General features: G+C 34.4%; 1 protein-coding gene across 1 annotated transcript in view; it reads right to left on the bottom strand.

Moving 5' to 3' along the window:
* DNAH12 (dynein axonemal heavy chain 12) overlaps positions 1 to 13,422 on the bottom strand; it is a 218,637-nt gene that overhangs the window by 155,188 nt on the left and 50,027 nt on the right. Inside the window, exons 13-14 of the mRNA XM_067043844.1 lie at positions 8,498 to 8,676; positions 4,884 to 5,019 (exon numbers count right to left, since the gene is read on the bottom strand). Coding sequence (XP_066899945.1) covers positions 4,884 to 5,019; positions 8,498 to 8,676 — 315 coding nt within the window. The remainder of the gene's footprint in view (positions 1 to 4,883; positions 5,020 to 8,497; positions 8,677 to 13,422) is intronic.

Genomic DNA, 13,422 nt, shown 5'->3' with positions numbered 1-13,422 from the left:
AACCTTTAAAACCAATAGATTTACTTTAATAGAGAAGTTGTATATCTTTACCCTCTATAGCTTACATATTTGCTGTATATGTATAAAATATATAATATGCAGAATGCATCATATATGTATTATGTTGCATGTAGAAATTAACCTAATAAAACCTGATTCATGTAATCAATTATATTAATAGATTAAAGGAGAAAAAGCATAAGATCACCCCAATAGATGCAAAAAAAAAAAGATAAAATTCAATATGCATTCACAGTAATGTTTTTCACTTAATTTTTATTGGAGTATAGTTGATTTATAAAATTTTGTTAGTTTCTGCTGTACAGCAAAGTGAATCAGTTATACATATATATATATATATATCCACTCTTGTTTAGATCCCATTCCCATATAGGTCATTGCAGAGTATTGAGTAGAGTTCCCTGTGCTATACAGTAGGTTCTTATTAGTTATCTATTTTATATATAGTAGTGTGCATATGTCAATCCCAATCTCCCAATGTATCCTCCCCACCCTCCCATAGAAGAGAATTTACTAATCTGATAAGGGAACCTATAAAAAAAAACCTATAGCAAATTTCATACTTAATAGTGAAATCTTGAAGACTTTCCCTTTGAGATTGGGATCAAGATGACTTCTATTCAACATTGTACTAAAGATCCTAACCAGTCCATTGTAGCAAAGAAAATAAAGTTTTGGAAATATGTAATGTTTGATAAGGACAAAACCAAAACTGTCATTAACTACTAGTTATAAAATAGTATATGTAGACATTCCAAAAGAATCTTCGGATAAACTGTTAAAATTTAAAAGAGAAAAAAAACCATATAGGGCTTCCCTGGTGGCGCAATGTTTGAGAGTCCGCCTGCCGATGCAGGGGACGTGGGTTCGTGCCCCAGTACGGGAGGATCCCACATGCCGCGGAGCAGCTGGGCCCGTGAGCCATGGCCGCTGAGCCTGCGCTCCACAACGAGAGAGGCCACAGCAGTGAGAGGCCCACGACCGCAAAAAAAAAAAAAAAAAAAATATATATATATATATATATATATTTTAAAGTTAAGATATTTAAATAAAACTTTTTCATTAAGAAAAAATTTAGTGTAGCTATTACTTTGCATATAAAAATAAATTTTACATTATATTATAGTCAAAGTATAAAATAAATATCCATAAGTTCATATAAATAAATGATTGAATAAATTAATAAGCAGGGGAGAAGAAACAAGTCTCCTATGCAGAATAATTCCAAATAAATAATGTAGCTACTCTACTCCAAAGGAGGAAAGCACAACTCCCCAGTTCTTAAGTGTGGATGCATACAGTGACTTCCTTCCAAAGAAGACAGTATGGAAAGGGGGAGAAAAGAGTGGAGAGACATGATAAACACTACTTCTGCCTGGTGATCAAGCTCAACATCAAATGCCATGTTGATAATATGTATCCTTGAGATGATGTGATGAAAATGGCACTTTTCCCTTGTGATTCTCCTCCAAAAAACCGACTACCCCATTCTAATCATGAGAAAAATATCAGACAAATTCCTACTTCTCAAAACCATCAAGAACATCAAAAGCAAGGAAAAATCTAAGAAACTCTCAGAGCCAAGAGAAGCCTAAGGAGACATGACAACTAGATATAATGTGGTATCTCAGATGAGTTCCTGAGATAGAAAAAGGGCTTTCAGTAAAAACTAAGGAAATCTGAATAAACTATGGACTTTAGTTAATAATATATCAATATTGTTTTATTAATTATAACAAATGTACCATATTAGTGTAAGATGTTAATAATGAGAAAACTGAGTGTGTGAGGATGTATGTGTAATATGGGAGTTCTCTGTACTATCTACTAGGTTTTTTTGTAAACCTAAAACTATTTTTTAAGTCTATTAATATGTTAATTGTATTTTTGTATTCAAATAACTAAGATAAGATGAAAAATTTAAGATATAATTTAATATAACATTAAAAGATATCAAGTACCTGGAAATATAACTAACAAAAGATGTGCACGACCTCTACAGAGAAAATTATAAAATATTGAGATGTTAAAGAAGAGGTAAATGAATAAAAGATATATCATGAACTGGAAGACTCCACAGTGTATGTACTGATTCTCTCCATCTATTTAATGCATTTCTAATCAAAATTCCAACAGATTTTTGCGGAATGTGAAAAACTGGTTCTAAAATTTATATTGGAAAGATGCTAATTCTCTACATTTATTATCAATTGTATGCAATCTCAATGAAAATCCCAAAATGTTATTTTATGGGCTGTGATCATCTAATTCTAAAATTTATACGAAAATACTAATAGCCAAGAACAAACAAGAAACTTGATGAAGAATAGAGTGGGAGGACATGCTCTACCGGGTATCAAGAATTATTATTGCTATTACAATTAAGCTGTTGTAATTAAGTCAGTGTGGTATTGATACAAGAATAGACAAAAGGCCAATAAAACAGAAGAATGTCTTAAAACAGATCTGCACATATAGGGACACTTGATATATAATAGAGGTGGCACTGCAGAGCAGTGGGGAAAGTATAGTCTCTTCAATAAATATGTAACTGCTCATGCATATGAAAAAGTAATTAAATAGGACCTCACATCATTCACAGAAATAAAATTCAGGAAGACTGAAAATCTAAACCTGAAAGGCAAAACTAAACAGCTTCCAGAAAAGGACACAAGAAAAAAATCTTGATGAAAGGATTTAAGAAAGGATTTCTTAAACAAGACATAGAAAGCACTAGCTGAAAAAAAAAAAAAAATTGCTCCATTTGACTACATTAAAATTAAGAACTTCCATTCATCAAAACACCACTAAAAACTGAAATAAATTACAGAGTGAAGGAAAGGATATTTATCAATAATATATTCAAAACTACTACACTGAAATATACACTTAAAAATGGTAAAGATGGTAAACTTATGTTATGTATATCTTATCACAATTTTTTTAAAAACTACTATAAATAAATTAGAAAAGGACACACAACCCAAAAGAAAAATAGGTAAAAGACATGTACTGGAGTGAAATACTACACAGCCATAAAAAAGAATGAAATTTTCCCATTTGTAACAATATGGATGGACTTGGAGGGTATTATGCTAAGTGAAATAGAGAGAAAGAAAGCCAGATGGAGAAAGAAAAATACTGAATGATATCACTTATATGTGGAATCTAAAAACTACAACTAGTGAATATAACAAAAAAAGGAACAGATTCACAGATTTAGAGAACAAACCAGTGGTTACCAGTGGGGAGGGGGGAGAGGGAGAGGCATTATAGGGGTATGGGATTAAGAGGTACAAACTATTATGCATAAAATAAGCCACAAGGATATATTGTATAACACAGGAAATAGAGCCAATATTTTATAACTATAAATGGAACATAACCTTTAAAAATTGCACATCACTATATTGTACACCTGTAACTTATATAATATTGTACATCAACTATACTCCAATTTTAAATATAAATAAATAGATAAATAAAAATTTTAAAATAAAATTTTCTTTTAATCTTTTAAAAAAACAAATACTAGTATTTCACAAAAGAGGAGCTCCAAATGGTCAATAAGCATATGAAAAATGTCCAGTTCATTTGTTTTCAGGAAAATGCAAATTAAAAATACAGTAACCTCCACCCAACAGACTGGCAAAATTTTAAATATCTCACAATAGCAGGTATGGATAAGGATATAAAACAACAGGACTCTTAAACACTGCTGATAGGAGTATAAAATTGGAACTACTTTAGAAAAGAGTTTTGCCTTAGCTAGTAAAGGTGAAAATAAGTATAACTTATAACACCTGGAAGAAATGCATGAATATACGCACCAGCGTACACATACAGAAATGTTCCCAGAAGCATTGCTTTTAGTAGCAAAAGTAGAAACAACCCAACTATCCAGAACAGTAAAATTTAAATAATAAATTATTCTATGGTTATATAATATGAATATCAGACATCAATGAAAATAAATGAAAGTTAAGGAACAATGACATTACTAACATAATGTTGACAAGACACAAAAGAATAGAAATAGTATGATTCTATTTAAAGATCAAAATGAAACAAAAATTAGCTATATTGATTAGGAATGCATATTTAGATGGTAAAACTACAAAGAAGAGCAGGAAATAACTACTATAAAAGTCAGGATAGTGTTCACATCCAGAAAAAGACAGGAGATTGTAATGGGCTTCTAGGGTGTTGACTAGGTTCTATTTCTTTCCCTGGATGATAATTACTGGATGTTTACTTTATAGCATTTTAAATTGTAAATTTATGTTTTATGCAATTTTTCGTGTGTTTTACTTTTTTTTTTTTCCCCTTTAGGCCGTGCCGTGTGGCATGTGACATCTTAGTTTCCCTGACCTGGGATCAAACCCATGCCCCCTGTGGTGAAAGTGCCGGCGTCTTAACCACTGGATCGCCAGGGAAGTCCCTACATTTCACATTTTTAAACAAAAATTAGAGTACAATATAGGTGAATAGGTATATAACCTTGTGGTGGGGAGAGTATAAGCACATGTACTACTAAATGTAGAAACTATAAAAAAAATATTTTTTTAAACCTTTGTTAAGGATGCACACATGGTGGAACTAAAGAAAAATAAAAAAGATTACTGTAGAAACCAAGTCGACACCTCTAGGACGTAAAGGAAGGGAAGTAGTTATGGTCAGATAGTCATACACAGAGTGTTTCTAGGGTGCTGGCAATATCCTATTTCTTGACCTTGTTGGTGGCAACATAAGTGTTCACTTTATAACTTTGTTTAACTATATGTTTTATACACTTCCAATATGTTTACCATATTTCACAATGAAAAAAATATTTTAAAATATGTAAATTTAAAAATTCTTACCTTGATCCGTGAAACCAACTCATGAATTCTTACAGTCCGGGCTTTTTCTACATAAGATATGAGCTCCATCATCTCTTCTGTTGTCTCAGGGACTTTTAATGCATGCTCTTTAATTGCTTCAAATTCACTGCAAATACTGACATAATACTCTGCTTTATTACACTTAGAGTAATTAATGCTATATCACACTAAATAAATTTTATTATGATTACTATAAAATAGGAGCTGTGATCCTAAAAAAATTGGTTAATTCACTAAGATATCTTAAAATATTTAAGCATAACTTATCTGACATAACTCAGGATACATCATATATCTATAAAATCTATAAAATTAAGGTAACATTTTCTGTGTGACATAGAGCATGCTTTGGATCAAGCAGTCCTACGTCTAAATCCTGCCTCAGCTGCTACTAGCTTTGAGAACTTATGTAAATCTCATAGGTTTAGCTTCCATATTTGTAAAATGAAGTTATTAACATTCATCTTGCAGGACTGTTGTAATACAATAATGAATAATGAATGTAAAAGAGCTTAGCACATAGTACACTCTCAATTACTGGTAACTATAACTATTATTTTTAGTATAATCATCAGCTTAATTATTATTATTATTAGTGTCCCTTGTGAAATGTGGTAAGTAAAAAGATCAAACCTCTCTATACATTTAAAAATCTATGATTCTTTCAGAATATATATGTATGTAAGTATGAACCTAGATACCCTATAGCCATTATTCAACTAAAGGTATATTTCATAGAATTTTTTTCCTTGTGCTTTGCAGTATCAGTACCGTCATGCCATTACTAGAAATATCAGAAAAAACCCTTGCAAAAACAAAGTACAAAAGAGGTAAGTGATTTTAAAAATAAATTTTAGTTCATGCAGGTATTTCATTTATATTATGTGAGTAATTATACTTATTCATTCATCTAATAAATAATCGAGTACCTATGATGTGCTAAGCAAAGTTCTAAGCACTGGAGATATAACAGCAAATAGATAAGTCCCTACCATCATAAAGCTTACATTCAAGTCGATGAGAGAGACAAGAGCACATAAATATATAACACAATGTTAGATAGTAAAAAGTGCTATGAAGAAAAAAAAAAACGCAAAGTAAAGGGATAAAGAATGATGGAGTATAGAGAAGGGGCCAGTATTTTATATAAAGTGGCCAGGAAATATCTCTCTAGAGAGGTGATATTCAAGATGAGAGAAGGAAAAAATGAGTCATTCAAATATCAGGAAAAAAACTTCCAAGGTAGAAAAAATAGCAAGGATTAAAGCCTGAGGTAGCAATAAGCTTCACATAGTTTAGGAATGGCAAGCAGGGCAGTGTGAATACAAAGCAGAGGACATAACATGAAATTGTAGAGATGAGCAGGAATCAGATAATGTAGGGCTTGACAGTTAATTCTTGATTATCAAAATTTCAGGAGGATGCATTAATGTCGATAATGCAAAAAAGACAGATGATCCTACTGTGGGTGCTTTCTTCTGACTAAAGCAGAATCTGAGTCCCTTGGGGAGTGACATTACAGCAAAAGAAAAGGAGGCCAGAATTCCTTGGCGGTCCAGTAGTTAGGACTCCGTGCTTCGACTGAGGGGGCATGGGTTTGATCCCTGGTCGGGGAACTAAGATCCCACATGCCGTATGGCATGGCCAAAAACAAACAAACAAAAAAAGAAAAGAAAAAAAAGAAAGAAAGAAAAGAAAAGAAAAGGAGGCAGACAAGATTATTGAGAGCAAGGTGGCCCAAGCAGATACTAAACCAAACTATGAAGTAAGAAAATTGTTATTTAATAATTATTAATTTATTTAATAAATTGTGCTTAACATAGTGGCACATATTTTCTCCTTTTGATGTTACCTATCTCAAGTATGGAACTTAAACCGGAAAGAATCAAAGAATGAATGAGGCAGAGGAAAATGGACTTTTCAGCTGCTCTTATGTCATGGGTTTATAATAAGACAGTTATTTTGTTGAAAGTGACAGATATTACAAAAATAAATACCAAAAAAGTCATGTCAAACATAAAAATTTTTAAAATTAACTATGGTATTGTCACTGCTCTTACTCAACGGGATTGTTAGAAATGAAGAGTCTAATACTTTAACATCTTCAATATCTTTTTGTAGTATAATTTTGTACAAAGTACAGCTGACCAATACTTAACTTTCTGAGAGTCATATATTTTTTATTCATTTAAAAATATTTATTGATGTGATAGCTCCCTTTATTGGGTGCCTATTCTATGCCAAGCATGGTGTTAGATACTTTACAAATGTTATCTGTGATCCTAACATTAGTCCTGCAAGGAAGGTATTATTTTTCATAGTTGGCACCGCAGGAAATTGAGGCTCAGGGAAATTAAGTAACTTGCCTAGAGTCATGGAACTAGTTCATGGCAGAGACAGGATTCAAATCCAGGTCTCTCTGATTCCAAGGCACATAATTCTCTTACATTGCTTCTGGGATGGCTAACATTTCTTGAGTACTATGTTCCAGGCACTGTGCTAGGTGATTTATATAAATATTAGTTTTAATCCTTATAGAAGTTGCAAACTAAAAGTCCTCTGGAGCCAGACAGGTAACAAATAAGTTAAATTATTTGGAGGATCAGTTGCTTGAGCACTGGATGAACAAACCAGAGGTCATTCCCCCTGTCAAAGAAAAAGTTTCTTCTCAACTCCATTTACCACTATAGGCCTAATGTGGCATGGTCTTCCCACTATTTCAAGAAAAGTAAGAGATCTGGAGAGAGAGAGAGAGAGAGAGAGTGTGTGTGTGTGTGTGTGTGCGCGCGTGCGTGTGCGTGTGTGTGTGCGTGTGTGTGAAAACTCCTAATTTTGAAATGTTGATAGCAAACTGAAAATTTGTTTAAACAAAATAAAAAACAATGTGAGACAAATAAAACACATTTGCATGACACATTCAGCTAGTAGGCCACTAGTTCATGAATCCAACCTATAGCCATCCTGCCAACTAGGTATTACTGTCTCCATTTTACAGATGCAAAAAATAAACTAGGTGACAAAGTAAGTAAATATCGTGGTCAGGAATGATCCCAGATCTTCCCAGTATCACTGAAAGTCTATGGTTTTTTTCATTACCATGCAACCTGTATCCAAAAGCTGGTGTATGTCAATTTCTTTTTTCAAAAAATCCTGAGTTGTCTCAAAATTAGTCTCAAACAGTATCAAACGAAAAGAAACCAAACCAACAAGACTATAAAGAAACCCTCTTAGGAGGTAGCTATGGAGAAAACTTGTAAGTACTTATATTTTATTTTATTTTATTTATTTATTTATTTTTTGTGCTACGCGGGCCTCTCACTGTTGTGGCCTCTCCCGTTGCGGAGCACAGGCTCCGGACGCACAGGCTCAGCGGCCATGGCTCACGGGCCCAGCCGCTCCGCGGCATGTGGGATCTTCCCGGACCGGGGCACGAACCCGTATCCCCTGCATCGGCAGGCGGATTCTCAACCACTGCGCCACCAGGGAAGCCCAAGTACTTATATTTTAATCTCTTATTTTTAAACAAGAATTGTTACTAGCAAACTATTTCTTTTAGCCCTATAATTCTGAGTTTGGCAACCAATTCTACTTACCTTTCATTTTCTTTCCTATGTTTTGAAGCTATGTCATTTAGTAATATGTTTGCGAAGGCTTTTGCTTTGTTTGTTAGCCCTGTCTTCAAATCTTCACAATCCAAACGGACCATAGGAAAATGAGCCCACTGAGGCAAAAGCATTATTTCTGAAGCAAGACTGAAAAATTTTCCTACAAACTTAAAAAAAAGGATTTAAAACAAAAATGCTTAGAATTTTCAAATTCAGCTGTGATTTTATAGTACAATATTATGGTGAAATTCTTAATTATATGATATAAATGTAAGTTCATTTCTTTTTGCTAAGTGACTAAAATTTTTTCCATTATTGCATGAATCTTTTTTCACCTTTCATTAAAGAATTGACAAATCTACCAGTAAATATCCAATATGATGACATTTATAGCATCAATATCTGGACATGTCACAGGTGAAATTTCCCTCAGTAACTATTAAAAATAATTATCATCAAAGCCAACTCATCTCTTGGTTTAAAAACAAATCTGTATGATGTGACAATTTGTGTAGCTGACTAATATCAATAGTTGCTTGTGCCATTACTGATGCCTCACTGAAAATTCTAATTCAATCTTCAGGAAAATAAATATAAGAAATTTTTTCGTTTGGGTCAAAATAATCCAGGAGAGAAACATTGTGCCTTCCTGCTGTTACCAACATTCCAAGATATTGAAATTTATACAAATTCCTAATACCCAGACACTGGGATAATTTTTTAAAATTGAGCAAAGTAGTATGGAATAAAACCTGGCAAGTTATGTTGTGGTAAGTTTTATGGAAAGTGAAACATATCTACCAACTTCGGGTAACTTTGACTTAATTTAACAATCCATTTTTTAAAAAATTTTTTGGTCATGTCACATGGCATGTGGGATCTTAGTTCCCTGACCAGGGATTGAACCCACATATCCTGCACTGGAAGCAGGAGTCTTAACAACTGGACCATCAGGGAAGTCCCTCACAATCTATCTTTAATGTTGCCTCTACCTTCCTCCTCACCTCATCTCCACCCTCCACCAAAAGGCCTCATATTCCTTTTATTCTTCCTTAAGGAGACTTTTTCTTCATTTCCCTCTCTCTCAAGTCTACCCTATTTTTCTAGTCTCCAGTATTTAGTGGATTGGGCTTAAAATTTTCAATGTTTAAAGGAAATGAGATATTAATTAGTTAGTTTAAAGACTATACTCAGTAGTCTTGGGTTTTGGTTAAAAATATACCAAATAGAGAGTTGATAGAGCTGATGGCACTTGAGAAGGGAGAAAAGATGTTTTCTCATTCTCAAAGGCCATCATCTAGTTTTTCAGGGATGTAATTAACAGATATCGAAAATAAAATGGGTTGGATCAAAGAAAACATGGCAACGGGAAACAACACAAATGTCCATTTACAGTAGAATTGATGGCATATTCATATATTGGAGTGCTATGCTATAATAAACTAGGACTATATGCAAAATATGGATGAATTTCATACTGACGAAAGAATAAAAACACAAAAACTACTTGTAATATGATATCTTTCATATAAACTTACCATGGGCAAAACTAAACTATATTGTTTAAGGATGCATACATAGGTGGTAACTATAAAGAAAAGCAAGAAATGTCAGGATAATAGTTCCTGACATAGGGAGAAGATTATGGTTGGAAAGAGGCACAGAGGTGGCTTCTGGAATACTGAAAAATTCTAACTCTTAATCTAGGTAGTTATTAAGTTAGAATTACCTATAAATCTGTACATATATGCTTTACATGATTTTTGTATTATATTACACTTTTTAATGGAATATTTTAAACATACAAAAGTAGGTAAAATGTACCCATTTTCCAGCTTCAACCATTATGAACTCATGGCCAATCTTGTTTTCTCTATACCTCTAACCACTCCCCTTCTGTTTAATTTTTACAAAAATCCCAAGCATCATATCATTTCCTCTACATATATGTATAATTCATAACTTTTTATTTCTCCCAAATAGGCATACTATTCACAACTATAGTATGTCATAATTGACAGAAAGTCCAGGGGTAGATCACTAAACCTAAAAGTAAATTTTTATATAGTTACATAAACCATCCAGAAATTATAAAATTCTAGAAAATTTCACAGCAAAATACTAGGCCTAAGAAGAGAGTCACTGTGAAACCCAATGAAACATGCTCCCAGCCTAGAGATTTAGGGTTTCCAGATGCTAAAAGTTATGGCCAGGATCAAAAAATTTAGCTGTTAGTTCATAGAATATTTATTGTGCCTATTCTCTGAAGAGCATTGTATTGAGATATATGGTAAAACACAAATGAAAGAGAATATATCATCACTGATTTTATGAAACTAATAATGCATTTATGAATCCATTATGTATTTTTATAAACACACAAAAACCAAATAAGGTATAAAGTGCAAATTAGAAAAAACGTACAATCATCTCATAGATACAGAAAAAGCATTTAATGAGATTGGTTCAAGATGGTGGAGTACAAGGACATGCTCTCACTCCCTCTTGCAAGAACACCTAAATCACAACTAACTGCTGAACAATCATCGATAGGAAGACACTGGAACTCACCAAAAAAGATACCCCATATCCAAAGACAAAGGAGAAGCCACAATGAGAAGGTAGGAGCGGAGTAATCACAATAAAATCAAATCCCATTACTGCTGGGTGGGTGACTCACAAACTGGAGGACAATTGTACCACAGAAGTTCACCCACTGGAATGAAGGTTCTGAGCCCCATGTCAGGCTTCCCAACCTGGGGGTCTGGCAATGGGAGGAGGGATTCCTAGAGAATCAGACTTTGAAGGTTAGTAGGATTTGATTGCAGAACTTTGACAGGACTGCGGGAAACAGAGACTCCACTCTTGGAGTGAACACACAAAGTAGTGTGTGCATCAGGACCCAGGGAAAGGATCAGTGATCCCATAGGAGACTGAACAAGACCTACCTGTTAGTGTTGGAGGGTCTCCTGCAGAGGCAGGAGGTGGCTGTGTCTCACTGTGAGGACAAAGACACTAGCAGCAGAAGTTCTGGGAAGCACTCCTTGGCATGAGCCCTCCCAAAGTCTGCCATTAGCTCCACCAAAGAGCCTGGGTAGGCTCCAGTGTTGGGTCACCTCAGCACAAACAACCAACAGGGAGGGAAGCCAGCTCCACCCATCAACAGACAAGCAGATTAAAGTTTTACTGAGCTCTGTCCACCAGAGCAACAGCCAGCTCTACCCACCACCAGTCCCTCCCATCAGGAAACTTGCAAAAGCCTCTTTGATAGCCTCATCCACCAGAGGGCAGACAGCAGAAGCAAGAAGAACTACAATCCTGCAGCCTGTGGAACAAAAACCACATTCACAGAAAGATAAACAAGGTGAAAAGGCAGAGAGCTATGTACCAGATGAAGGAACAAGATAAAACCCCAGAAAAACACTAATTGAAGTGGAGATAGGTAACCTTCCAGAAAAAGAATTCAGAATAATGATTGTGAAGATGATCCAGGACCTCAGAAAAAGAATGGAGGCAAATATAGAGAAGATGCACAAAATGTTTACCAAAGATCTAGAAGAATTAAAGAACAAGCAAACAGAGATGAACAATACAATAACTGAAATGAAAACTACACTAGAAGGAATCAATAGCAGAATAACTGAGGCAGAACAGATAAGTGACCTGGAAGACAGAATGGTGGAATTCACTGCTGCGGAGCAGAACAAAGAAAAAAGAATGAAAAGAAATGAAGACAGCCTAAGAGACCTCTGGGACAACATTAAACACAACAACATTCACATTATAGGGGTTGCAGAAGGAGAAGACAGAGAGAAAGGACCCCGGAAAATACTTGAAGAGATTATAGTCGAAAACTTCCCTAACATGGGAAAGGAAATAGCCACCCAAGTCCAGGAAGGGCAGAGAGTCTCACACAGGATAAACCCAAAGAGAAACATGCCGAAACACATAGTAATCAAATTGGCAAAAATTAAAGACAAAGAAAAATCATTGAAAGCAGCAAGGGAAAGATGACAAATAACATACAAGGGAACTCCCATAAGGTTAAAAGCTGATTTCTCAGTAGAAATTCTACAAGCCAGAAGGGAGTGGCATGACATATTTAAAGTGATAAAAGGGAAGAATCTACAACCAAGATTGCTCTACCCATCAAGGATCTCATTCAGATTCAACAGAGAAATCAAAAGCTTTACACACAAGCAAAAGCTAAGAGAATTCAGCACCACCAAACCAGCTCTACAACAAATGCTAAAGGAACTTCTCAAGTGGGAAACACAAGAGAAGCAAAGGACCTACCAAAAAAAACCCAAAACAATTAAGAAAATGGTAATAGTAACATACATATCAATAATTACCTTAAATGTGAATGGATTAAATGCTCCAACCAAAAGACACAGGCTTGATGAATGGAAACGAAAACAAGACCCATATATATGCTGTCTACAAGAGACCCACTTCAGACCTAGGGACACATACAGACTGAAAGTGAGGGGATGGAAAAGATATTCCATGCAAATGGAAATCAAAAGAATGCTGGAGTAGCAATACTCATATCAGATAAAATAGACTTTAAAATAAAGAATGTTACAAGAGACAGGGAAGGACACTACATAATGATCAAGGGAACAATCAAAGAAGGAGATATAACAATTATAAATATATATGCACCCAATATAGGAGAACCTCAATACATAAGGCAACTGCTAAGAGCTATAAAGGAGGAAATCAACAGTAATACAGTAATAGTGGGGGACTTTAACACCTCACTTACACCAGTGGACAGAAAATCCAGACAGAAAATTAATAAGGAAACACAAGCTTTAAATGACACAATGGACCAGATAGATTTAGTTGGTTATTTATAGGACATTCCTTCCAAAAACAGCAGATTACACTTTCTTCTCAAGTGTGCA

Source organism: Kogia breviceps, chromosome 10 (genome assembly GCF_026419965.1).
Source record: "Kogia breviceps isolate mKogBre1 chromosome 10, mKogBre1 haplotype 1, whole genome shotgun sequence".
NCBI lineage: Eukaryota > Metazoa > Chordata > Mammalia > Artiodactyla > Physeteridae > Kogia > Kogia breviceps.
This window is presented reverse-complemented; position numbering and strand designations above follow the sequence as displayed.